Source organism: Hesperophylax consimilis, chromosome 11 (assembly GCF_061612785.1).
Source record: "Hesperophylax consimilis isolate HC1 chromosome 11, BYU_Hcon_1.0, whole genome shotgun sequence".
Classification (NCBI taxonomy): domain Eukaryota; kingdom Metazoa; phylum Arthropoda; class Insecta; order Trichoptera; family Limnephilidae; genus Hesperophylax; species Hesperophylax consimilis.
In genome coordinates this window covers 16915668-16942417 of record NC_142846.1, presented here as the reverse complement: position 1 = coordinate 16942417, position 26750 = coordinate 16915668, and the positions used below count along the sequence as shown (strand labels likewise).

General features: G+C 34.6%; 3 protein-coding genes across 5 annotated transcripts in view; 1 reads left to right on the top strand and 2 right to left on the bottom strand.

Moving 5' to 3' along the window:
* Positions 1-4892: 4892 nt before the first annotated feature.
* On the bottom strand, positions 4893-6437 carry LOC149419871 (transmembrane protein 230). Its single transcript, XM_089637065.1, has 2 exons — positions 6315-6437; positions 4893-6230 (listed from the first exon to the last, which is right to left on the bottom strand). The coding sequence occupies exon 2, from the start codon at positions 6209-6211 to the stop codon at positions 5867-5869; it is 345 nt and encodes a 114-aa protein (XP_089493191.1). The 5' UTR covers positions 6212-6230; positions 6315-6437; the 3' UTR covers positions 4893-5866.
* A 714-nt stretch (positions 6438-7151) lies between these two features.
* On the top strand, positions 7152-14722 carry IscU (Iron-sulfur cluster assembly enzyme). Its single transcript, XM_089637350.1, has 3 exons — positions 7152-7386; positions 9071-9374; positions 14147-14722. Exons 1-3 carry the CDS (start codon positions 7297-7299, stop codon positions 14212-14214), a joined length of 462 nt encoding a protein of 153 aa, XP_089493476.1. The 5' UTR covers positions 7152-7296; the 3' UTR covers positions 14215-14722.
* A 707-nt stretch (positions 14723-15429) lies between these two features.
* Son (Son RNA binding protein) overlaps positions 15430-26750 on the bottom strand; it is a 32216-nt gene continuing 20895 nt past the window's right edge. The window contains exons 10-13 of one of the 3 annotated variants that reach the window (XM_089637348.1): positions 26535-26648; positions 20726-20893; positions 19861-20052; positions 15430-18611 (exon numbers count right to left, since the gene is read on the bottom strand). In XM_089637348.1, coding sequence (XP_089493474.1) covers positions 18498-18611; positions 19861-20052; positions 20726-20893; positions 26535-26648 — 588 coding nt within the window. In that variant the 3' untranslated portion in view covers positions 15430-18497. Of the gene's footprint in view, positions 18612-19860; positions 20053-20725; positions 20894-22171; positions 22288-26534; positions 26649-26750 lie in introns of those variants that run through there. The other 2 variants (XM_089637349.1, XR_016302798.1) reach the window with 2 other exon arrangements.

Genomic DNA, 26750 nt, shown 5'->3' with positions numbered 1-26750 from the left:
TTTGTACTATATTGTATACGATGGAGATTTGGAGACACCAGCAAATAAATGAGAGGAGTTGGGCCATTTAGATGAAATAATGTAATTGGACATATTATTGACAGTTTGGGCCGGGGAGATTGGAATGGCTTTTAAGGATGACGATCCCTTCTAAAACTGTTGGGAATAGGGTGAGGTGACTACATTTTAATTTGTATAAGGGAAGATGATCATTTAGGATAATTTTAAGATCTGAGAGAGACTGAAAAATTTTACAGATGGCAGGAAGAGGTTTAGTTCGAGCTCTGATTGTAGTAGACGAATGTGTTGGGTCATTGAATAATAATAATGAGACTCGGGGGATAACCTGACGACATAGTTTCCGCCTTAAATAAAGCGGGGGAACAGAACACTACTTGAAAAGAATTGATGGGCGATGATTGCATCGCTCCAGTTATTATTCGCAATGATTTAGAATGAATTTTGTCTAATTTACTGCATACATTTTATGATGCAGTACTAAAAAGTGGGCAAGCATACTCGAGATGGGTTAGAATAAGGGCATTTGTAAAGCACTTAATGCAAGAAGGGTAGCCCAGCAAAAGCCAGTTAATGATCTAATATTTAATTTTTCTTTCCCATTTAGTAACTATTTTATAAATATGGGAAAACCATTTACATTTCGTATCAAATGTTACTCCCAAAAATTTAACTTTGGAGGATTGGAGAGTTTTTAAATAAAATTTGAACAGGCAGAGTTATGACAGTTTGAGAAAGTGACACTGACTCTTCTGGACCCGAGTTCGAGACCCTTTAAAGTGAGCCATAATAATGTTTTTATATAATAACCCTGATGAAGGTTTTGGGTGAACCGAAATTGGTTGGTTTTATATATTGAAAATATATACATTAAAGTGGTATTAAAAACTAAGTTATTTCAAGTTAATTATTTTAGTCTATTTTTCATAAAGTTTACTGGTGTGTATTAAAGTGCGATTGGTCTGTAGTTGGATCCAGAATTGGGTGATTTATTAGATTTTAGTCATCAGGCATTATGCCAGTCTGGAAGATTTTATTTAAGACGCTTAAGAAGTGGTTTAGAACATTATCATTACTATTTTTGATTACACTGTAAGGTATAACCTAGAGACCTGGAGATGAGTCCTTGACTGTCATGGATTTTTTTTTGGCTCAATTAGGCAGAATGGATAATCCAGCCAATGATTAGACGTAGGAGTATTGTAGATGAGAGTTATATCATCTAATTTAGATACATGCGACTGCTGAGATTTACCGCACTGCATGAAATCTTATTTAAAACTAGCTGTTCACCACCACGCGTTGCTGTGGCTCAGTCTGTCTGTGCAGATAGAGAAACAATAGCGCGTGTTCCTTTAACGTCCAACAGATGGCACTGTTCTAAAAAAAAACAGCATATTTTTACCTGTCACAGGTAACATATACAGGGTGGCCGGTGGCAAAGTAGGCTATCTTTGGTAGGTGGTTCTACACCATGGTAGAAGTAAAAATGATAAATAACTTTTTCCGAAATTCCAATGTTTATTTTCCCATACAAAAATATATTTCCATAGAAGAATATTTATTTTACCATACACAACAATTCTATTGTTTTACATAAAAACTAACTTAAAATGTTATAATTTCGAATAAAGTTATTTTCCTTTTTTACTTTTACTATCATGTAGAATCATCCCCCGAAGTAGCGTACTTTACCCCCGGACACCCTGTATATAATTTAGGTGTTTAAAAACACATGCGTATTCGAATGCAACGTTGTATCAAAATTTCAAAGGAATCCATGAAGAACTTTCGAAGATGTAATATTATGAACAAACAATCGTTTTTATTTACATATATAGATTTGGTTTTCCACTCAGGCATCCGATTCGGTTCCATGATAAATCAACACAGTGACAATTCAACACACCTTTTAAGTGATATAAAGTCATTAGAAACTATAAAAAAAAAAAATTAAACCTAACCTAACCTACTTAACCCAGTTAATAAAGTTTTTGTTTCATTACTTTCCATGACTTTATATAACTTTTTAAAGATGTGATGAATTATCATTTTGATGATTTATCCGGTCACCATCAGAGTCATTATTAGCGTCCTTGTGTCATGCAGTCCCATAGCGTTCAGTTTTCAAGTAAAGGTATGGACGAGAAGTAGCGGTCAAAATAAATGCAACTTCCTCTTGGAGAACTTTTGGCCACGACTCTTAAGGATCTGTCCCACATCGGAGTGTTGACACCTCAATAGACTTCAAAATCAATCATGAGCCCATTTCGAGTGGTGGCCACGAAAGCTTTTAGACCTTGGGGTCGTGGCTTGGTTTTGATGACCTGCCTCAGTCCACGCAGAGATGCACCACTGAAAGGGATCATTTGCTCGTCTATAGAATCAAATACTGGCAGCCTTTCAAATCTATCACATGCTTTAACTTGGTCTGGTAAAGGTTGTACTTTCCAAAGTGAGTTGGTATTCCCTGGTGGAGGTGTACCACTGCCAACAATGTGTGATGCTGTACGCAGAGTCTTGAACCAGTCTCTAGCCATTATGTCCGCATACTAAACCCAATCGCATTCCTTCTCGCCAGTATGTTCCCATGAGCACTTAGGCCATAAGCCCATTGTGTTTCCCATCTCCCATTTTACCTCATTCCTTTAACAGTCACTCGATCCCTTTTATAAAGTTCACCAGGGTTTTTTTTATTTTTTATTTATTTATAATGTATTACAAAAAACATGGTAAGTAACACATTATTCCCAATGAGTTGAGATAAAACTCATTACGGGAAGTACAGACACATAAAATACATTTTACAAGGATATTACACTTTTAAAAAAATACAACATATTGAAAAGGAAAAGAAAAATAAATAAAAAAGGAAAAATACATTGTTAAGAATAGAGATTTTAGAAATACTGAGAGACATCTATACACATGAAACATAGTAAACCAACATATGAAAGCGAACGAAAATTCACTGGTTTAAAAACATTTTCAGGAAATAATCTTTAAGCGTTTTAACTAATATTTTTTTGTTAGTTACTGATTGCTTTATTTCATTAGGTAATGCATTGTATTGTCTATATGCAATATATTGTAATGAGTTAATACCAAATTTTGTTGTGTGGGTAGACGATGCTAGGTGTATTAGATTTTGGGACCGTGTTTTGTGCTGGTGTATGTCTGAATTAAATGCTGGTTTGATGTTAGTGTGTGAGGATCTATGTATGATTTGTAATATTGTACAAGTGATATTGTATTTAGGTAGAACCGTAAAAGGAAGTATGTTTGTCTTTAAATATATATCTTTGATATGTATATCCCACATTGTCATTGGATATGTGGCTATGTCTTCTGGTTCCAGTCCTCCCAGGTCTCATATCTCCTCTTCTATCCCCCTTGGTTCCTTGAAGGCCCCACAAGGGAAGAGAGCCTCATCTCTCCTCTCCCCTTTGGTTCCCTGAAGGCCCCACAAAGGAAGAGTTCACGGAGGTGGCCTCATTATTCCTCTCCACTCCCCCTTGGTTCCCTGAAGGTCCCACGAGGGAACAGGGCTTCATCTATCCTCTCCACTCCTCCTTGGTGCCCTGAATGACCCATGGGGGAAGATTCTACTCCATGTTGGTTCCCTGAAGGCACCACAACTAAGAGGGCATCTTCTCTCCTCTCCACTCCCCCTTGGTTCCCTGAAGGCCCCATGAGGGAAGAAGGAATTTTCGAAAGGTCCAATTTTCAGGGAAATACAATATCCACTCCAGCAGAGCCCCGAGTGCTGCAGTAAGTTCTAAATACTGTGAGATGTGACCCTGTTTCTCGGGGGCACTGTTGGTGACACTGTTCCTCAAGTCATTAAGCCTGAGGATGGTAGCTCATACCTTAGCTTGGGATGGCCATTGCAGATCGTGTTTTCACTTTGAGCGATGGGTTTGCCACACTCCCTACGCTGATACATTTGTATTTAAGATATGGCCAGTGTAACAAAACAGTGTAAGTGTTCAAAAACTCATCATAGAATTAGTCTTCAAAATATTTCTCTGATTAAACCTAGGTCGGTGCGGGTAACTATGTTCTTTCAGGGTAAAAGGCACTTCTCTCCACAGTCTTCTTCTAACTGGGACGACGCTTCTTTGGCCCACAATCCTGCGTCGAGGTTGAGACGGGGTCGGCATTGGTGAACTTTTTTCAGCAACAAAACTACATGGCATTTGGGTAGACAATTCTTCACCGTCATCCATGCCATTCACTTCTGAATTGTTGCCAGCTCCTTTGGTAGTTGCAGTACCAAATCACTAGACAGCTCACTCTCTGCCAAAAATAGAAATAATAGCAATTATATCGAAGAAAGATTTTTCCAATTAATAAAACTGCCTAAAGTGAAGTTGGGCCTAACCGTGATGATTGTGACTTCTTATCTAAACTGTGGGATTCTACTTACAAATCTCAAGTTTTCAAAGTAAATACTAGTGAAATGAAACCACAAGCATTATACAAGAAACTAATAACAATTGCTTGAAGTATCAATAAAAAAATTATTTACGTCTACCGCTCCCATCGACAAAAAAAGTTGACATCTTGGTCGCTTCACCAATGTCAACTTACCGGTATACCATGCGAATAGCCCAAACTAATGTGCAGTTAATTTCAAGCACAATCATTTGGCGCCGTCTTCGATCTGCAAAGTTGATTCGGTAGAGCGTGGAAATTTTATAATTGAAAGTGCACTCTCGTGTTAGAGCCTCCTTAAAGGGTTAAGGATATTATAAAAAAAAAAATTCTCTGAATATAACCAGCTATTCTGGGAAAAATACTTAAACTACTATCTGGTAGATTACATACTATTTTTATAAATATAAAGCACATTATCTGGTAAGACAGTAACAGTCACGGGGTAAATTGGGCATAGGCGATCAAGAAGTTAAGACTAAAATGTGTATGTAAGATATTATCTTAATTTAGACATAGTTTTATTAACCGAGTTGTATCAACAGATACACCTAAATATCAACAGATACACCTGTTTATTTACAGAGATTGTATATTATTTTCCTCCGCGCTAGGAGTTCACCTTGTTCTTCTTCTTTCGTTTGGTGGGGAAGAGTCAGAGGTCAGAGGTGGGAGGGTCATAGACCTGTGGTCCTCATCGATCCCGCCCTGGAATGAATGAGGCCTGTATTCTTTGACCACATGTTCGGTGGTCTGCACCTCACTGCATTCACTCATCGCCGACTCTTTAAGGCCCTACCTGTGAATCATTGAACCTATGCCCCATTGGAGCAGTCCGCTCGAGGCCCTGAATTGCCAAGGCGCTGATTAATACCTAACATCTAACAGTCTTAATACATTGCCCTTCAAATTATTTTTCATAAAAAAGCGCTACCCCAAAATACAAATCATCTGAATATTGATTACAGTGATCATCTACCTAGTCTGTTGGTTTTGACAAGGGGTGCCAAAATTTTACTCGCAACAAGGCGCCATTTAGCTCAGGGCCGGCCCTGCGGATATACATACCATCTCCAGAACCTTTGTAGTATTTCTGGTTGTGGTCGAAATCGAAATCTTCATTCGGTTACCACTTCAAAATATTCATAATTTTCTTTTCCAACCAATTGATGTTCAACCCTTCATACCTTATATACTGATTAATTTGCCAGGTTTCAAAAAAATTTCATAAAAATGACAAATTTATATTTGGTAATAGTAAAAAATAATCAAGTCTTTCAAACTGACACATCAGTCAGAGCAGTAATAAGTACACAGAACTGAATAAGTCTGTAAAACTAGATAAAAATTAAATAATATCAATAATAATACAATTAAATTATTTGTGGATATGACAAGTCTTATTAATTCATCAATCAAATTCAGGAATGTCGTCATACGAATAACCTGGAATATTTCTAAAGGCACAAAAGGCAATTCTTAGATGGTATGCTCCCGGCAAAAACATGATGGCACCCAGAACTATCATTGAATGCATCCTGTCCTGGTACTGGGCGTCTATATGTCCTGTCACGATGAGAATTCCAACGAGAAGCAGAATAAATCCACCGATACTCAAGATTGTTGAAAGAATTATGGCCTTCCAAGGAACCTTTGGCGGAGGGTAATCAAATTGTTCATCCAAATAATCGCTCTCCGCCCCAGAGAGCCGCGTGTATTGCACATTATCGTGCGGGAAATTTCGCCTCCTCGACATTTGAATTAGAACCGCGGATCTACAAATAAAATTAATTAGCACGTTAAAATTATGACATCCATCATAGATAGCGAATTATTAATCAAACATGAACAAAACATACCTGAGAAATAAAAATATACTCTATAAAATATCAATAAATTATTTTGTGTAGTGTTGTGAGTTGTGGGAATTTTAGAATCAAACAGAGCAACAGAAGTGAGAAACGTTTGACATGCGTTTGACATTTCACATCATAGATATACTAGCGATGGGGACAATCGATGATTTACTCGATCTTTTTGATCTTCGAAATATTTCGATTCATTGCAATGGACAAATCGATTCTGTCAAAAATCATCGCAGTCAACGTCATCGAACAAGTAATCAATTCTATCGAAAATCATCACACAGTCCGAGACAATAGTTTTGAAATGTCATCGAACAAGGAATCGATTCTGTCAAAAATCATTCAAAACTACAAAAGTCACGTCATTAGTCAGAATTAATCAATATAAAAGCAGTCACGTCATTGGTCAGAATTCATCGATAATCTACGTCAAAAATATCTCGGACACAGATTGCTTAATAAACGAGATATTTTCCCCACGAGTGCATTGACGTGTTACGAACTGCATGACTTTTTTTGTGAAAAACCCGTGAAGAATCTCGGATTAACAAAACTATGAAGAATCTAGGATTAACATGTAATTTGAGGTTATGTTTGTAATTGTTGTGAAAAACTCAACCAGTCCGAAATACACATTTTTTTTATTTGTGAATGAATGTACCATCTATACTCTATACGACTCTATACAGTCTATACAACCCTCTTCCGATGAACTCCGAGCGATTAAATCGATTAATCACTCGATTACTTTGATGTTTCGATCCTGCCCATCACTAGACTGATTTTTTGAGTGATTCTGTTTCTATGAAATAAAAATCTATGGTTATTGGACTTTTTCAGACGTTTGTTGTCAACTGCGAAGTTTTCATTATTTCATTCTGATTTCCGATTCTAGAAGCATTGTAACGCGCAGATAAAAAATTGACGGTTCAAAATTATATTGTGAATTAGATACTTGATTGATTCAAATACCAAAATGGCTCTTTTAAGAACAGCCCTTAGTGTGCGTAGAACTGTCAGCTTGAATAACATTGCCGCTATTCCAGTTGCTTCATACCATGCGAATGTAAGTTTGGTTATATTTTTGTTTCCGATAGATTCGAGGTGAAGGTCGTCGCACGCTTGCGATATCCGGACTGTTTCATAATATTTTCATTCTCCTATTTCAGTATTTTCAATTGAAACTCCAAAGGTTTACGAATTTACACTACTACTACTACTATCATTACGAAATTTGCATTTATCGTCGTATTTACCTGAAATCAATATTTGTGAACTGACCTGACCTATATAAATGGATCGGAGATTATTTATAAACCAAGTTTTTCGTAGAAGGTGTTTTATTATACAATCAATTCAATACGGATATGAATATGAATATTACTTCCGGTAATTATTGGTAAATCTAAAGAAAATAGGGACATGGGACAGTAAAGCCGGGCGCTGAGATGTTAGAAAAATAGGTATTTTAAAAAGCACTTGCTTTCACTCTGCTCAGCTAGCGCGCTTCCGATGTGTGGGTACCCACTCAACTAACCCTGTCTCCCGTATCGTCGTCATACATAATATGGCGTTAGGTATATCTCGGTGTTTGTGGTTACTGGACTTATTTCTCCGTTAATGTTTTTGACTCTTCATAAGTTTACTCATGGACCTGTAATAAGCCCTGGATTAAGCATTAGTGCAATTTTGTATAAGCGGCATTGAAGCCTCGTATCTTGTATGTCAAATTTTTTAAATGATTTGTGTGCAAATTGGTATACAATGAACTATTATATTTTTATTTATGTATTGCTAATGAAATTAAAACGGCTTATGATTTTTTTTTTGTATTTGATGAGACGGGAAATGGGATATGTTATTTAAGTAGTTTTGGCATTTTTCATACATCCTCCCCCTCACCTCGCAGCTTCAAAAGTTTCACGAATAGTTCCGGCCAGGGCTTATTAGGTCTATGTGTTTACTGGTTTTAAAATGCATCTAAAAGCCCGGCTGGCCGTAAAACCAAATAAAATAAAATAAAACATCAACAACAATGGTCGCCAAGTAAAAATCGGTATTAATTTGAACAAAATAACTATTAAAATGCTTCTTTTCCATTTCTGGAAAATTAAATACTTACTTCTCATTATTATATAACTACTACAAAGTATTTTTAAAACAAAATGTGCGTATTAAGATTGTCAATATTTTCTGTATATTTACCGAAACAACTGTTTACACTATTTGTAAATAGTAAATTAATATATAAAACCGAGGTAACCAAATAATTGTAAATTCAGCTGTGAAACGAAGTTAGGAAAATCCATAAAATTGTAATAAAACCTTTGTACATACCATCCCTGCTTACCCCCCCCCCCCTCAAATGTTGTGTATATAAACCATAGTTTAAGCCAATAGCCTATAATATTAATAATACCTTGAACTTCTGACATTACCCGTTGGCAAAATGCTACACCATTTCCGGTGATTGATATTAAAAGTTTCTCAATGTTATTAAATTGATTCAGTGTTTTTTTATTTTATTATTTTAAATCATTTGTGATTATTAACCGTAATGTTCCATAATTCTGGCTATTTACCTTGATTTGTTTCTAAATAAGAAATGCTTAAATTTACTATTTTATAAGTGACGATAGTTTTGAAATTTACATTTTCCAATTAATAAAAATTATGCTGTGAAAATTTTGTTATAATGATTGTGGGAATGTCAGTTATTAGTTTTTAAATTTTTACTCTTGCTATCTCAGGTTTTGGAACACTACGAAAACCCCCGTAATGTTGGCTCCCTGGATAAGAAAGACAAGAATGTCGGCACTGGTTTGGTTGGCGCACCTGCCTGCGGTGATGTCATGAAGCTGCAGATTAAGGTTGATGAAAATGGCAAGATCATCGATGCCAAGTTCAAGACATTTGGCTGCGGTTCCGCTATCGCCTCCAGCTCTCTAGCAACAGAATGGGTGAAGGGAAAAACAGTTGATGAGGCATTGAAACTCAAAAATACAGATATTGCCAAAGAACTGTCCCTGCCTCCTGTAAAGTTGCATTGCTCCAGTAAGTAAAATGATCTTCATACATCAATGGTAGCCAGTGACTTTGTTTACTGGTATTATGTTCAACTTCAAAACTTGTTTAACCCTACAGGCCTCTGGCATATTGACCGGTATAATTTTATAAAGGTGCTGTAGGAAAATTTGAGAATTTGTGTATATTTCACTTCTCAATAAAATCCAAAAATAGGATATTTCTGAATTTTTCCAAAAACTAAGGACGGGTTGTTTCGGAGAAATTGAACAATTCTTCAAATTTCAAAGTTAATTTTCACGTTCTGCGAAAGATATTTTTAAGTTCTGTTTTTATTTCAGTTCTGTCACGCAACTAGCCTATAATGATATAATAACAGAATTTGAATAGGACTTTCACAGAACCCGTAAATGAACGTTGAAATTTGATGAATTGTTCAAATTCTCCGAAACAACCTGTCCTAAAAGAATGATTTTGAAAAGTGAAATACAATTGAAGACCCCAAGGCAAGAAGTTGTTAACTTACATTGAAGGCATTCTGAGATATTTAGACTTTTGCGTTTTGACTTATAATTTTTTATTTGAATGTCATATACAATGTGCTGATCCTTCATGGTGTAGTAAACAAACCAAATTTACATTACATTTAGTAATATTAAGTAGTTTTGCAGTCTAAAAGTTAAAATAAACATGTTTTCTACAAAAATATGTAGTTAACATGTTCATGCCATCTTCAGGGATAGGTGAGGAAGATACAGAATTGAAAGGCAAGAACATGTTAAATTCTTGTTGTTTTATTTAATCAAACAAATTAAACTTTTTTTTGATATAAAGTACCTAACTAAATAATAATTATTATTGAAAAGAAAAGGTAGCAGAGCATGTGTCAATTTTTTAAAATTTTTGCATGTGAGACTTTTAAAAAATCCACGATAAAACTCATCCAGGTATGGTTACAATTTTTGGATAACATTCCATTTGGCCGCATCGATTTCTTTGTTATCTCTCACTTTTGATGACAGCATTGGCGGGGAAGATAATGTTTCAAACTTTTTTTTTTAAGATCCTTCTTCTTTCTCTTCTAAACTTCTTTCCAAGGCTCTTCTTCGGAGAGTGATTTTCGATATTTATAAATCCCGAATTCCTCCACTCTTATCCAGCGAATTCCTATTTGAAAGTTAACCTTTTTTCCGATAGTGTTTTTTGTATTGTGTATAAAGTTCAGATGCCTTTTTCTTATCATGTTTTTGCATTTCAAATGCAGCTTTATACATATTTACATGAACTTGGTCAGATTTTTTGCTATCGCAAGTCCCACAAGTGTCTGTCTTAGGCACACCAAACGACAAGTTGAAATCCTCTGTAAAGATCCTAGTGTAACGATTCAACGAAACAGGGGCATACTCTTTTTCTCCACAAAACATATTATAGAGCTCATACAGTTTTGGGATTGACAAATCGGATGCGAGGTACAATTTATGGGGATTTTTGTTCCTGGAATAATGTGAAGCTTCTGCAGGGAACATATTGATGTGTTCTCTTACTTCTTTAAGCTGGTTATCTGGTGTTTTGTTAGGCCTCGTGCAGTGGCGACCTCTGTGACTTACTGCTGGTGATAAAACTCCTGCAGCTACTTTTCTCCTCGAAATATCTAATCTGCCTCTACCTATTTGGCAAATGGATTGTAAGGCTGGTTTGCAAACTTGTTCATTAATTCCTTGTATTGAAACAGAGTAAGTAATATTGCAGGATCGTTTGGCCGAAGTGATCCTGGTTATATTTTTAATATTCATCGATCTCAATAACAAAGTTGATTGGGCTTCTGAATGTAGTGAATAAAACTCTAGAAAGAGTTTTTGCCTAACTTCGGCATTAAATCTTGAATTAAATTTCAATCTGCAGTTGCTAACACAAAGATTTTCTTCCAGTTTTGGTGTTTTAGCAGGTTTAAGGCTTTTTTTATAATTAACATAAGAATCACCTCTCATCCTAGCGTCCCGCGCTATTTCTCTTGCTCGCCCTAGCTTGGGCCTCTTCCTACTCTTTTTAGTGCCTGAAAATAATACACACATTCATATCAGTTAGCGAACAGTCAAAAATGATTTTTTTTTAAGTTAATCTGAAATTATATACCTAGGTACAGCAATACAAATTACCTTCTTAATGACTGTTTTCTATATCAGAAACGTTTAAATTGTTTTCAATTTCGCTTTCAGCGTCCTCAGTATATTGTCCTACACTGCTTTCCACAGCAAGAGCTGCATCTGAAAATAATAATTTAATCTTCATTACATTCAAATCAGTAAAATAAAATTCAATTCAAGTTATAAAGCCTTATCCTCACCAGTTTGATTTAAAGTATTGAGTATCTCATCTTGTTGTACGTATTCCAAAATTATATCTCCTGTACCAGTGGTAGTAGCGATATACTCTAGACTCCTCTGATTATCTTCTGAAAATACAAAGTACAATAAAATAATCATTTTTAGTTCAATGTTCAAAAGAATTTAGTGTCACAATAAAGTATTTTTAAGTTTACCTTCCATTAACATGACATCATGTTGAGGTATTCCTAATAATATCCCAAACTCAACACCAGTCAAAGAGTCTTGAACACTTTCTGAAACGAAATATTGTAAAGCATTAATGAAGGAATTCAAAACATAAGAAAACATAAAAGAATATTCAGAGTCACAGAGTAAAACTTTTTTTTTTGCATTTACCATCCATTAAAATTACATTATTTTGAGGTATTTCTAAATGCTTCTCAGGTTGTACTAAATTAGTGGACTCTTGAACACTTCCTGAAACAAATTAATAAGCATTACAATAAAAAATTGTTGACTTTTAGACAGAAAAACACCAAAACAAAAATGATCCACCCATTTTCAAACTACTTTAAGGATAAATTAAGATGAGCGATAATGTTTTATACAGCTTACCTGATTCCCTGATCAATTTTTGACACATCTTCACCATTTTTTCACCTCTGGAACTCATTTTCGATGATTTTTAAATAAAAAACGTGCACTGCAAAACTTTTTAAAACCACCAAGGTAAACGTCAAAGTGAGTGAATAACATGTTAACCATAAAAATCTAAGCCAATGTAGATGGGAAGAAGTTGTTAATTACAGAATTACGGCAAGAACTTGCTAACTTAGTAGTTAACAAGTTCTTGCCCTTATTTTATCAACTTAATGTCACAGAAACACGTAGTTAACATGTTCATCACATTGATTTAAGCATGTTCTTGCCGTTTTTAAGCTCTGGCATGGTGTTCATTGGAAAGAGCGTATGCGAATTAGTTTAGAGAGCATTCTAACTCATTTTTTACGAAAATGTAAGTTAACAACTTCTTGCCTTGGGGTCTTCAATTCTAATTTTATTATTATAAATAAACATAAATAATTTATTCAATATTAAAATTTTGAAATCAAATAAAAAGTTTTTAAAAATGGTTCAACTTATGTTTTTTCATCTAAAGACTGAACTGAAATGAAATGAAAAAAAAATACATATATTTTAAATCAAATTTCACAAAGTTTCATCAAATAGTAGTTGGAACCTTTTGTTGGTGAAAATTTGAATTATTCTGTGGTTAACTTCTATATCTAAATAGTATAAAACAAAGTAGTTATCCGCGTCTTCTCTGTTTGTGCGCTTACTTCTTCTAAACTACCCAACGGATTTTCACTTTTATTTAGAGAATTTAGAAGTTTCGGAAGGATATTTATAGAAAGTAGAGAAAAGTTGATGTTTTGTAATCAAGTCGTAAAAGAAATATTTTCTGGGGTTTACATTGCTAACTCTGGCTAAACCTTTTGCGATACAACAAAATAATATACTACAGAATTGTATATCTTAAAAAGTTTGCGATAGTATCTCCTAAGGATAACGCCAGCTAGTTTTCAATATAAAGCTTGGGGTTTAGTTTTTATTTCTAAATATTACGGTAAGGGAGATACAACAATTTCTATGAGACAATATGAGCTGTTCTGAAAAGCGAACAAATGGACTCTACGGGTAATAGCGGTTTGTTCCCAAAACCGAACAAATTAGCCTGAGGAGTTAAAGACCATTGGCAGTTTGGATTTCTACACGATATTCTTGAGTCATCAGCCACTTTTGATTGCTATGCTTTTCTCTCATAATAGGAGTGAGTCGTTCCGGCCGGAATGAATCTGATACCGAAGGCGTTTGACTCACTCCGAGTTCGCAAAATATAATAGAATGATTCCAGAATTACTCACACTGTTTCAACCATCGACAAACAATGACAACAATATCTGGACAGGGTGTGTGGAGTGCATCTTAAAATAGACGCCGAAACCAAAGTGTTGGTTTATTAAAATCGACAGCATTTATTTTTACGTCAAGTATAAATTACTGTTTGAGTGATTGATGTTTTATGAGCATTACTCGACTCGACACCGATCGATGAATTGATTCTGATTCCGTGTCAAATAAAATAAGTTCATTAACTCTTGTAACTTCTATCGTTTCCGAACCATGTGGTGTTCCACCAGTTTCTGCGAGTCCGGCAGAAGGCACACAATGAGTTTTTTCCAGCAGATTCAGCGAGTCTGACAGAATGCGCATCACTATTGTTTTTATGTTTCCGAGTAACTGTTTATTTTTGCCCTTGAATATGATTATTAAGGTTTTTCTACAATAGTTACTGCCTGCATTATTTTACCGCCAGATTCTAATTGATTTTGGTGGATTTTACTTTTACAGAATAAACCCTTTTAGTTTTGAATCTACCTACAATTGGATCCTAATATTCCTTGTAATTTCCAGTGCTTGCTGAAGATGCGATTAGGGCCGCTTTATCAGACTACAGGATCAAACAGAAGAAACCCGAATAAAGATCAAATTTAAATAAATAAATGATTACTACCCACCTTCAAGACCAACGCACCTAAAATTTTCTCATTCAGTGCTTCGTAATAATCTGAAACAAAATTTAGAAATGTTTTGGACTTGCCATATACCAAATAGCTTTATATTAGTATTAAAAAGAAGATATTGCTGATTTTAATAAATGCCAATCATTGAAAATTTGATTCCCAAATTGGGTTTAAGTATAATCAAAATAGTTTGTTTTTCATTAGTACGCAAAATGTAATAGTTTCAAAATAGTTGGTTTCTCATTAGTATGCAAAATATAAAAGTTATCAAGTTTAAATATATTATATTTATGTAATGTAGATAAAGTTGGTTGATGAAAGAGAAGAGATAATAATCATTGATCAGCAATGATTTGAATGTACTGATTATGGATAGTTTATTCCGCTACGATCGATCTTGATTTTGTATTCTTCAGACTAAAAATATTTTTATCATGTAAATAAATAAGTTTGTAGTTGAAAATTCTGATTTTGTTTTATTTTACCTAAGGTCACGAAGAAAGGAAGGGAGCAGAGGTAGTCATAAGAACATTTCCTATGGGAAAATTTAACTAACAAGGCTTATATATTTTATAAAAGTTGATCTTTACAAAACGATGCAATTGTGACCTTTAATGCAACTTTCTTCAAAGCCCATTACCGCATAAAATTGCTGTACAAAGAAGTATGTTACTACAAAACGCATTAAAAATTTGTGAATTATATTGTCTATGGTTACGCCTTTTTTATAGTTTCTATCCTAGTCGATGGTGAGTATGTCGTGTATTGACGTATATTTTTCAGTTACAGACTTTTATCTATGGCAAACTTTAGGACCCATGGGCTCAGTACGAAAAACCCGAAGATATTGATCTAGTGAGTGGTTCATTTATGTGGCCTAGTAAGCCACGCCTAGTTCAGCTTGTTTGATGTGTTTTGGACAGTTGCCCTAGTGACATGTCGTTACCCTTTCCTCCACGCCTAAAGTGTTGCATTTGCCCCCAGATATTGCGGGTATAATCATCTGCAAGTCCTCCCATCACCGCACAAGCAACAATTTCACCCTTTTCGTAATGGGTGTAGGGAGAGTTTAAATATTGTCAGGTTATTTGTAACTCAAGATCAATTCTGGTGCCCTCTCTATTGGAAAAAATATATAAAAGTTGAAATAAATTATGCAAAAATGTGGTTTATGATTTCATGTTTATTTACAAAAAAATGTATAATACATCATAGGATATTGCCAAGAGTTTAGTGTAAATTTTACAAAAGCATTTTTTTTTCTTCATTTTATTACTATGTACTAACTTTACGGTTTCTTCTCGTAGTAATGAAATGATTGAAAACATGTGCTTATATCTGCTTCACTCCACTTTGGTTAATTTTACAGAAAAGAGATGAATTGTTTTTTTTTTTATTAAATTTTTCTTTGTGCACACATTTATTTTAAAGCAATCAAAAATTTCTTAAACTAACTTAATAAACCATAAAATTTTGACAGATTGGCGGAGAAAGCTGAGGTCTTGAATTTTTATGGCAACATACAGGATATTTTTATAGCGATAAAACTTGGTGGATTCATTTTGAACCAAGGATGGAGTTAGCGTTTTTCCAAGTATTAATATGGCATATAAACACTAAATGCAATTCATATTTATGCAAACAAAAAAAGGTTTACCAATAAGGAAGTTGAGTCCATTTTTTTTATTTTTTTTTATCAATGTTCGCATTCAAACTTAAATACCGGTATTTTTTTTTTTTTTTTTAAAGTTTGTTTTCATAATTAAATTAATTCTCAAAGTTTAAATTTTATTAAGCCCGCCAAAACGAGCGGAATCCGAGCGGTAAGAGGCGGGGTGTGGTGTGACGTCATTAGAACTGTGAAAACCACGACGCTCAAGCATTTTGTATGGAAAAAATTTTAATTCTTCAACAAGGAATTCCAGTAATTTTTTTACCAATGTTAACCGTCTATTAGAATTGATGTTATTAAAAAAAAAAAGAAAATTGTTTAAGATTTCATAGTTAAATTAATATTTTAAGTTAGAATATTTGCTTTTCCCGCCCGGTACGGTACTGTACGGTATTGCCGTGGCTACTTGTTGACGTTCCACGCGCTAATTCAGGACCACCGCGCAGAAAAGTAAAGACCAAAAGTAAAATAACGGTTTACAGCCCAGTTCACTGTGAGACCTTTCAGGGCGGCCGGCGGCCTGAAGTGTATCACATGCTATGTGACATGTATAATAATAAAAACTTCTAAGTTATGCAATAAACAACATATTATTATAAAGCACTATACGAATATGTATCTTTAGAAATCCATTTCATATAATAATAACAACAAATACGTACATATATTTGACAAACCCAAATAAACCTTTGGCCTATACACCTCTCTCATCTAAACCGACCATCTCTCATGTAATAGAAAGAGATGCACCATAGGTGATCCGTTGAACGTACAAGTCACGACACATGTGACGTCAGAATTCTTTCGACCAATCGTGGAGCGTCTACAGTCTATCGCTATTGAATGCTTTTTCAAGAACGTTTAACTAATTCTAAGAATAATAATATAGAAATATATTTATATTTTTAGAATCGATATTTTTTTATCTACATGAACATATTTTTTATAAGTCAAAATATTTTTCACTCAACTTCCTTATTGTACAACAATAATTTGAATACAGTGAAACCCACTTTCAAGATTCGACATAAGAAGTTTTCATGGCTGAGAAGTTCTGTTTTTATTTCCTTGATGGTGGTAATTTAAAATTTGGATTGGTGTAAATCTATTTTTACACCAATCCAGTGGTGTTGGTTGTCCAATAAATGGTTCCCGGGGCGGCGGTACCCCACCTCCCAAATTGAGAGTGTAATGTCATCCATTTTCAGAGAAATGCGTATCCGTCCGCGTGATGGCCACAAGTTGATAGAATGTATTGTCATCGACAACGAGTCTTATCTGGCGAGTTTCAGTTTGATCAGATATCGGAAAGTTGGTTAATTTCCACTTCATTCATACATTTATTCAAGAAAACAAAAGTGTAATTCAAATAGATGTACCTACATATTTAAAAAATAGCCCAATTTATCCCACATAATACAAATTTTTCCCATATGAGAAGTTTTTTTTCAGGTACCTTGGAAAATCTTGTAAGAGGGTTTTACTTTAATAGGTACTTTATTATTCTTCTCCGTGGTGTTATTGGTACGATAACAGTCATTATTATACATACTTCATTAGATATAAAATGAAGATGCCTTACATTATTGGTAAAGCATTGTGAAGAAAAAAATATACTTTCATAAGTCTTATTAAATAAAACATGTATATGTATATGCTTACTATATGTACACAGATATCACTAATTCACACAGTAAAGTGAATGCTTCAAAACCGCTGTGATGTCCAATGAAAATGGGAATAATACATAAGTAGTATGTGTATGCACATTTTTATGTAAAAAGTGTATAGTGAGTGCATTCATAGTGTTTGATTATTGTGTGTCAATCAACGGCACACATTACTGCAGCGGTAAGTAAAAACACAGTATCTTCCTTGAGAGTCGCAATTATCGCGCCAGAATATAAGTAGAATCTAAAACCTTCTTTAACATTTTCAACTGAATTAGGTAAAATGGTATTCAAACAGAGATTTGCTTTAGCAGGGCAAAATAGGTGAAAAAAAAAATTACGCTAGTCTCACGTGACAACTATACTTGTGTAGTATTTGGCCGTGGCCTACATATATAGATTATGTTCTAGTCTCATATAGAAGTTATAATATTACTACCCCCCCCCCTTATGCTAGAGGGGGAGAGGAAGCGTAATATATAATACATATAGGCCACACTAAAAAAAGCCGTATGAGAGTATAGTGCTCTGGTGAGACTAGCATTATAAAACTAATCTGTAATTTTATCAGATTTAAAAAATAAAATTGTACATAATTCGAAATAATAATCTGTTGTTTAATATTATGAAGGTTGTGGTACTTCAAATGCCATTACATTTGTTGACCATCTGATCAACAATCAGCGTCGTTTTAAATTTTTGACAGTTGTACTATCCCCGTTAAACACTGATTTTATGAACTTTTGCTCAAATTAATATCAGCTGACAAGCATAATACAGGTATGCTTGAGTGCTGATTGGTCAAAATTTGAAATGACTGAGGGGTTGGCATTTAATGGAGACCATTTAAATGTAAAAAAATTAAAATGTTGCTGATCTGTCAATTCAAGACAGTTAATTTAATTGGGTAAAAGGCCTAGTTTTTGTAAACAGAGTTGAGCAGCATCTGCCTTTGCCTGTTTCTTATTGGCGCTCGCCACATTTGGTTGGTATTCAATTCCATTGACAGTCACCTGCAAATAACAATGTATTTATAAATAATAATTATTTTGCTGGCAACAATAGTTTACTGCCCTAAAGACATCATCTAAAAAATTGTTGAGGGTGTAAGGATATTGAGTACTAAATACTCCCAGAGTGGTAGATGCTCTCACTATCGCCCTGTAAAGTGTTGAGGGTGTAAGGATATTGAGTACTAAATACTCCCAGAGTGGTAGATGCTCTCACTATCGCCCTGTAAAGTGTTGAGGGTGTAAGGATATTGAGTACTAAATACTCCCAGAGTGGTAGATGCTCTCACTATCGCCCTGTAAAGTGTTGAGGGTGTAAGGATATTGAGTACTAAATACTCCCAGAGTGGTAGATGTTCTCACTATCGCCCTGTAAAGTGTTGAGGGTGTAAGGATATTGAGTACTAAATACTCCCAGAGTGGTAGATGCTCTCACTATCGCCCTGTAAAGTGTTGAGGGTGTAAGGATATTGAGTACTAAATACTCCCAGAGTGGTAGATGCTCTCACTATCGCCCTGTAAAGTGTTGAGGGTGTAAGGATATTGAGTACTAAATACTCCCAGAGTGGTAGATGCTCTCACTATCGCCCTGTAAAGTGTTGAGGGTGTAAGGATATTGAGTACTAAATACTCCCAGAGTGGTAGATGCTCTCACTATCGCCCTGTAAAGTGTTGAGGGTGTAAGGATATTGAGTACTAAATACTCCCAGAGTGGTAGATGTTCTCACTATCGCCCTGTAAAGTGTTGAGGGTGTAAGGATATTGAGTACTAAATACTCCCAGAGTGGTAGATGCTCTCACTATCGCCCTGTAAAGTGTTGAGGGTGTAAGGATATTGAGTACTAAATACTCCCAGAGTGGTAGATGCTCTCACTATCGCCCTGTAAAGTGTTGAGGGTGTAAGGATATTGAGTACTAAATACTCCCAGAGTGGTAGATGCTCTCACTATCGCCCTGTAAAGACCACCATTCAGATTCGAAATGTTGCTTGAAATGGTATCAGCTGTGTTTGCTGACAGATTCGACACCGTGACACCTTAAAATCGAAACTCACTAAATCGCGTCACGTTTAAAACTATCTTTGAAAAGTACTCTCACATAAGTTCAACATGTATAAAACTTCTAGTGCTAATTTCAATTTGAGTGAAAATAATACAACAATCAAACATAACTTTTTTGCACACAATTTAAACACATTGAGATCAATATGTAATTGGAATAGCAAAAAAAAGCAATCTTACAAAGTGCCTACCTTGAATAAGAAGTTCTTCTTGTGATCTGGTCCACACTCAAAGCACAGCGTATAGGAGGGCACTCCAAACTTCCTCTTGGAGCAGAACTCTCCCAGCAGGGAGACGGGGTGCTTTCCCGAGAGGGTCTTCACTGTGGCGGGGCCCCCCCTCCGGGCGGGGTTCCGTTGCTTCGACTGAGAATTACAAGCACGCTACTAAATTAAGTAAATACTCCAACACTTGGAATACCAGGCTACCAAGACCTTGTACTACCCTAGAGTCTGCCGGGGTAAAACGCCAAGCTTCACGCCATGTGCCGGCTGACACTATTTTCGTAATAACTTACTTGTTTATTGCAAAATGAGGTTGTTGCAAACTGTACCATCTTATCAGGTAATGTGTTTATTGTAATTGTTTCTTTTCTCTCTAATGCCATAAAAAACTATTATAATTATTGAAGAAATACGAAAATATTTGAGTATTCTTATATTTTTCAGTTAAATAAGCGTTCTTTATAATAAAAATAGGTAATGTGAGGCGTTCCTGTAAATAAATATAATACTATGACTTTTGAAAATTGGAATTATTACATTTGACGTGGCATTTGCGACACTCCTTTTCACAGATAAAATAAAAATGTTTGCAAGTGATAAAATGACAAGCTAGAATAATGGTAAGACAATATTTCCTTGCAAAGTGAATTTTCTAAGGTACAAATTACCATAGCATCGAGGCAAGAGCTGTTAGCCACTAACACATTAGCTATGGATATGCTAGCAAACGTCAAAAACTGGCTATGGATTTCTTGGGATTCCAGAGTAAGTATGTAAATTAGGTATAGAATTGAGCAGAGGGTCTAACATAAGATTCAATGTTGATAAATACCTCTTCTTTGGCCACCAGTCCCTTGGTGTCTAATTTAATTTCTAGGAGCAGCGGAGTGAGAGATCCGTTCTTCTCCTTCCCGAGGCCTTCTCCGGGTTTCCATCCCATCTTCTGGAGCAGGTGCATGCCCATTCCTCCACTCACCGGAGCCGCAGTCTGTAGCTGATCCTATGTCAAACAAACCCACTCAGATGTCCACTTCTTTGCAACATTATAAAACGACGTTATATTTTATAAAGAAATTAATCAAAATGCAACATAACTTATGATAAATTTCATAATTCAAATGCTAAACATACACATACCGTAGGACGGGGCTACTTTACGTGCCCGCAAATTAACTAAACTTGAATTCTCTAATGCCATCTATTTGTAAATGAATAAAGAATATCAACATTATTTCACTTTTAAATCATAGTGAATTGACCGTAAAGCATTTCTTCCACAAGCTTCAATTCGTTTTTGCATGATTTGACAGAAGCGGATCGTTTTGAAGTGAGTTGCCAAGTTTTGTTGTAAAAATTTGAACGATACAATCCTTACGGATCTGACCATTTGCAACATCTCGCATTTTGCAACCTTACAACATGACGATCCATGTTTATTTTGTTATTTTTTCAATGTTTTATTTCTTGTTACTGTTTAATGGTGTAATATTTTTTCTGTTGATTTAAACTGTACCCAGTGCTCACAAAACTACTTTAAATTCCGCAACGAAGTAAATAAAGTGATGTTAAGTAACCCCCTCCTAGGAACTACTTTACGTCACTTTTTCAAATATAAAAATTGTTACCGAAGTATAAAAATAATTTTAACTATACGGGTTCATTTCAGAATTATTAAAAAAATATATATAAAATATTACAAACAATAAAACCCCATCTAATTTCTCCTCAAAAACAAAAAGTTCAAAACAACGGAAAAAAGTGGAGTAATTTAACCCCGTCTTACGGTAATATTTAAGAATTAGGGTTAACGATTTTTAACTTATGAGATCACATAAAACAAAAAAATAATCCAAATTTACAAGAAGAACTAAAATACTTAAATAAACTTTAAAATAAAAGAAAAAATCACATAAAAAAAAACACCTACACATTTTAATGAACTTTAATAATTGAAGAGCTCGGTTCGCAATAATTGATAAAAAAATATATGATGGTGCATTTATTTATAATAAATAGTCGGAATAAAAAAGGCATTTCCTTAACACCTAAATCAGAATAAAATCAAAACATGCAATATTGGCCACAGGTTAGTTCCTCGGACAAATATTGCCTCAACTATTTGTCTGAAGATTGGGGTTCCCCTGACAAATAGTACAAGATCTGTTTTGAAACCTGTGTTGCCAGCTTTGTCCCGGGGTGGCGGGGTGTGGCGGGGGATGGTGGGGGTAGTGGTGTGGTGGGGAGAGGGGGACAAAGCTATCGCAACAGAGGAACTCACCTACCACAGCAGGCTGGCATGTCCCACTCTCCTCACACAGTTAGCGTGTTCACCTAACGAGCATTACATTACCCCGGTACTCGTGTGGGTAAAGGAAGCCTGTCACTGAAAGACGCCTGTAACAAATATCCAGGTGTGCTTTGTTTCTCTCTCAATAGACAGAAATTAAACACAGCAAACAACATCTCGTTTCAACTCAATCCAACATTTCCAAAATAGATATTTTACAAAAACACATTCCGTGTGCTTTTCAAATGACAACTGCAATAACATTGAGATCATCTTGTAAACAAACCTTGCACTCTTGCTTTTTATTAAAGAATTATATTATTTTCATTTCATTCTCCTGATGTTAATTCTCTATCCACAGAGCGGCACACCTAGACTGCTAATAGCCTCATAGCGTGAATCCATGGACAAAACATTTGATGTGTCATATAAAAGGTAATGACAGAGGGAAACACTGAAAAGAAAAAGTCCATCCAAGTAACCTTTTGTCATCCTAACATATAGATTATGAATTGTGAGACATTACTTTTTTAACATTTCGGTTTCCTTACAAAAAACTGGCCAAGGTCAGAAAGTTTAAGTAGTTTTATAATGATATAAAGAAGAGTGAAATTATTAGATTAGGTTGAAATGAAAGCATTCAGAATGATATTGTTTGCTGCCAAAGCTCCATACAATTACACTTGCTAGGATCATATTCACAAAAAGACACTTATAAATTTTCTGATAAAAATATTACTACATATTCAAAACACTGATAAAACATGGCTGCTTGAAAAATAATGATGTACAGGCCAACCATATATGTATTTATTTTTCTAAAATACTAATGTATAGAGAATGTTTGTGATTAAAACTTCTATTGAATTTTTAAAACATTTAACCCTTTGAAAAAAACAACATATTTTTAAACACAACTGTACATAAAACGGATCATACATTACAAGAAAATCTATCTGTGTCTAATTGCAAAGAACACCTGAACATTTGTTAGAATACTTTGAAGATTTACAGTTTGCTAACTGCTATTAAAAATTTCTTTGAAATAAATTAAAAATGTGCGTTAAACACAAATACATACTTTTCAAGCATCATTATTTGTCATCCAAATGCTTAAATTTAAGTATTATAAGTCGAATATTTTCAGAGATGTGCAAAATGGGTACCCAAAACCATTTGAAATGCAAAATGGAAATGGATCAAAACTTTTCCATTTGAAAAGGCAAAATACAAAATGGTTTTTAGAAAAGCATTTCAAATGCAAAATGCAAAATACCTATTTTCAAAATGCATTGAAAATGCAAAATGGTTTCTCAGGTCAAACAATTAAAATAATTATAGAATTTTTAAACAATTTTGTCATTTAATAATGGACATCTATGTAGAACAAACATATTACATGATGGTAAATCCAAAAACACCACGACTACAGATTATGAAACCACAAAAAAGTGCCCCGGACTAATGTTGCCAACGTAAAACATAGAAACTGCTATCTAAAATTTAATATTACAGCGTCATTGCCCCATGTTCAGTATTTTTTGTAATGGTATCACTCAATTGCCAGGGCTCTTAACTTGACAAATGTAAATTATCTCTCATAGCGAGGTTGAGGAACGACTGATATTTGGGGCTCACGAAAAAAAGATGAGTGGAGATATTAGGAAGAATGTGGCAAAAAAGCATTTAAAATGCAAAATGCAAAATGGGTTTTAGAAAAGCATTTAAAATGCAAAATGGAAAATACCCATTTTGCATTTCCATTTGAAATGGATTTATTTGAAATAAAGCACATCTCTGAATATTTTGGATTATAAACATCAGGTTTCATCTGACATAGCACTACTTTCAGAAAGTGAACTCTAGAGGGAATAATTTTAGAGCTCATTATCACAAGACAGTGCAGTGTCGAGATGAAACCTTGTCTTACTAAAGTGACAAAATAATGATTCTTGAAGAAGTCAGACCAAAACTTTGCAATTTTAATATTGCAAAAGATTAGCCTGGATTTTTTGGATTGGGTTGCCCTTATGCAAAACAATAAATATATTTTGTACGAGGGCAACATGAAAACAAATTGCACAAAAGCAGAATCTTCTCCTTGAACACTGATCACTGAAAGAAAAGTAAGTATTTCGTCATCATTCAACAATGAATGCACCAATTATGTTCCAGGTATTCAAATAATAAAAAACGCAGAGTAGCAAGATCTCAATAAGAAGTGTATACAGTAATAATCAGACATTTTTAAACTATTCCATAAAAAGATCAAATGATTAATATAGTACCTATGTTTGATAAAAATATATGGAAGATTTAGCAAAGCAAATTTAAAATAATTATTTAAAAAATAAAATACCTGATGCATAATTGGCAAGTTTTGTCTTGATATGCTGATAAAAGATAAATTTTACGACCTATTTTTTTTCCCTTGGCGAATAAAATAAAACAAATGTAGTGTTACATTTAATAATGGGCAAGTAAATAGTCCATATACAGGGTGTCCGGAAACTCGTAGTACAAGCGGGAAACTGGTGAATCTACATCACATTTGGAGTCGATTTTGTAGTATATTTTTTTTTGATTTGAGCTTTCGTTATCGAGTAAATCGAGTTAGAAGTTGATTTTTTTTTATTTTTTTTAATCAAATTCTTATAAATTATTACTGAAGATCAAAGTACCCAACTAATTAAAAGTATTTGAAAGTAAAACAAATGAAGAAACTCGGATTTGAAGCATTATTTTGAAATCACCCTTCATTTAATCCGGTGTAATCATAAAATATTTCTGCTCTGCAGGGTTAAAACATCTGTTGTTCAACCCTAAACACCAGAAAAAACTTTAACTCTAAAATAGCCGAAAAATATTTTTTTTTGTTTTTTTTTTTTTTTGTGAAAATGCTCAAATCAAAAAACTTTATGTTTATTTGGGTTCCCCATGTGGTGTAGATTCTCCAGTTTCCCGCTTGTACTACGAGTTTCCGGACACCGTGTATAACATGTAGGCAAGGGCGAAAAAGACCCATCGAGTCGAATTAATGAATTTTATCTGGCGAAGAGTAAGGAACCCAATATCATAAGGAATTCATTCGATGTTGAGTTGAGTTTTTAAAATGTTACCGAAAGAAACTACTCGGTTTTCGTCAGATGAAATAAGTAATAATAGGTTCATATACGAAGAAAAAAAATAGGCATCTTTAGCGCTTGAAATATAAAAAGAAATTTAGACACGTCAGATTTTTCGTTGCCACATCTATATGATTTCTTTAGAATTTTGCCAATGATGAATTCTAATAAGTCGACAAAGCCAGGATTCATAAATTACTTAAGAATACCAAAAAATATTATAATGGTTGCGCTGGAAGAAATCCCGTGCCGAGAAAGATGTTCCCTTGTCACGATAGATTTACGACAGGTTGTTTTCAATTAATAATCAAGTTCTGTGAAAGTCCATATTATCCAAATACTGTGAAACAACAGGCCCATGATGAAATAATAACAGAACTTGAATAGAACTTTCACAGAACTTGAAATTTAACTTATATTTACTATTGCTAACTTATCAAACCATATTAACCTTTTTCAGTAGGTCATTTAATTTGTGGTTAGTAGTATTATAATCACATCCAAATTGATAGACTTACCCTAACATGAAATCTGGATATCATTTCGACCAACTGGAGGCAAGCCACATGACCATATTTTTGGCTCCAGGTGTTGAAAATGTTTTGAATAAACTAGGACATCAGTGGTACATTGACCGTCGAAGAGCGCACATTGAAATAACAAGACCCTGCGCAGAAAAGTAAAGTTTGCTAAAGTAAGACAATGGTTTGCCTCGCAGTCCATTGTGGGACTTTTCTGCACAGGATCTGAATATGTATTCATTTTTAATTGAACTGCCTAGCGTAACGACGCTGAAAATGAGCGAGGTGGATAAATTTTAACACATTTGTAAAAGTGTCTAACTAATTAGTGCAACAAATATTAAATTTAAGAAAAAACCCAAACTTTTGTTCACCCGATTTGGGATTAATTTTTAAGTTTTTTACGCAGCCATTTTAAAAAGGACTAGTATTCATGAGCAGATTTTATTTTCGAGAACTAAATAGTGATGTTACAATGAGAGTTGCCTGTACACTGTCAGATTCATCTATTGACAAATCACAGAAAGGGAGATGGTCAGGCCTCTTCCCCGAAACTTGGTTTGTTCCCCTTTCCCCGATGTGCTGGTCTATCAATTTGGATGTCGATGATAATCAGTAAGATTTTATACAATGCTCATTTTTTAAAATCAGTTCTGTATAAACATAACAAGGAAATAGCGAAAACATAAGAAAAGTGAAATATCTTACCCTTTTGGCCCATGCTTGATAACCGCTGGCCAACTCCCTGGGGGTGAGAATCTGGGCCCCCGTACTTCCAGTGAACTGCCCTGGCTCTTGTTTGGACTGGGCCCACTTTGACATCTGTAAAACATAAGTTTTTTTTTAATATTAACTCCACACAGGAGACCCTGAAGAAAATAATTTCCTTCAGGGCCTATGTCATCTTTGGGGATGCTGTGTGGA

Excerpts from the sequence above, each read along its gene's own strand:
- IscU (XM_089637350.1), top strand. The coding sequence starts at position 7,297 with ATGGCTCTTTTAAGAACAGCCCTTAGTGTGCGTAGAACTGTCAGCTTG. Across the intron at positions 7,387-9,070 it reads TTGCTTCATACCATGCGAAT|GTTTTGGAACACTACGAAAA; the intron begins GTAAGTTTGGTT and ends TTGCTATCTCAG. Across the intron at positions 9,375-14,146 it reads TGTAAAGTTGCATTGCTCCA|TGCTTGCTGAAGATGCGATT; the intron begins GTAAGTAAAATG and ends TGTAATTTCCAG.
- LOC149419871 (XM_089637065.1), bottom strand. The coding sequence starts at position 6,211 with ATGTCGAGGAGGCGAAATTTCCCGCACGATAATGTGCAATACACGCGG.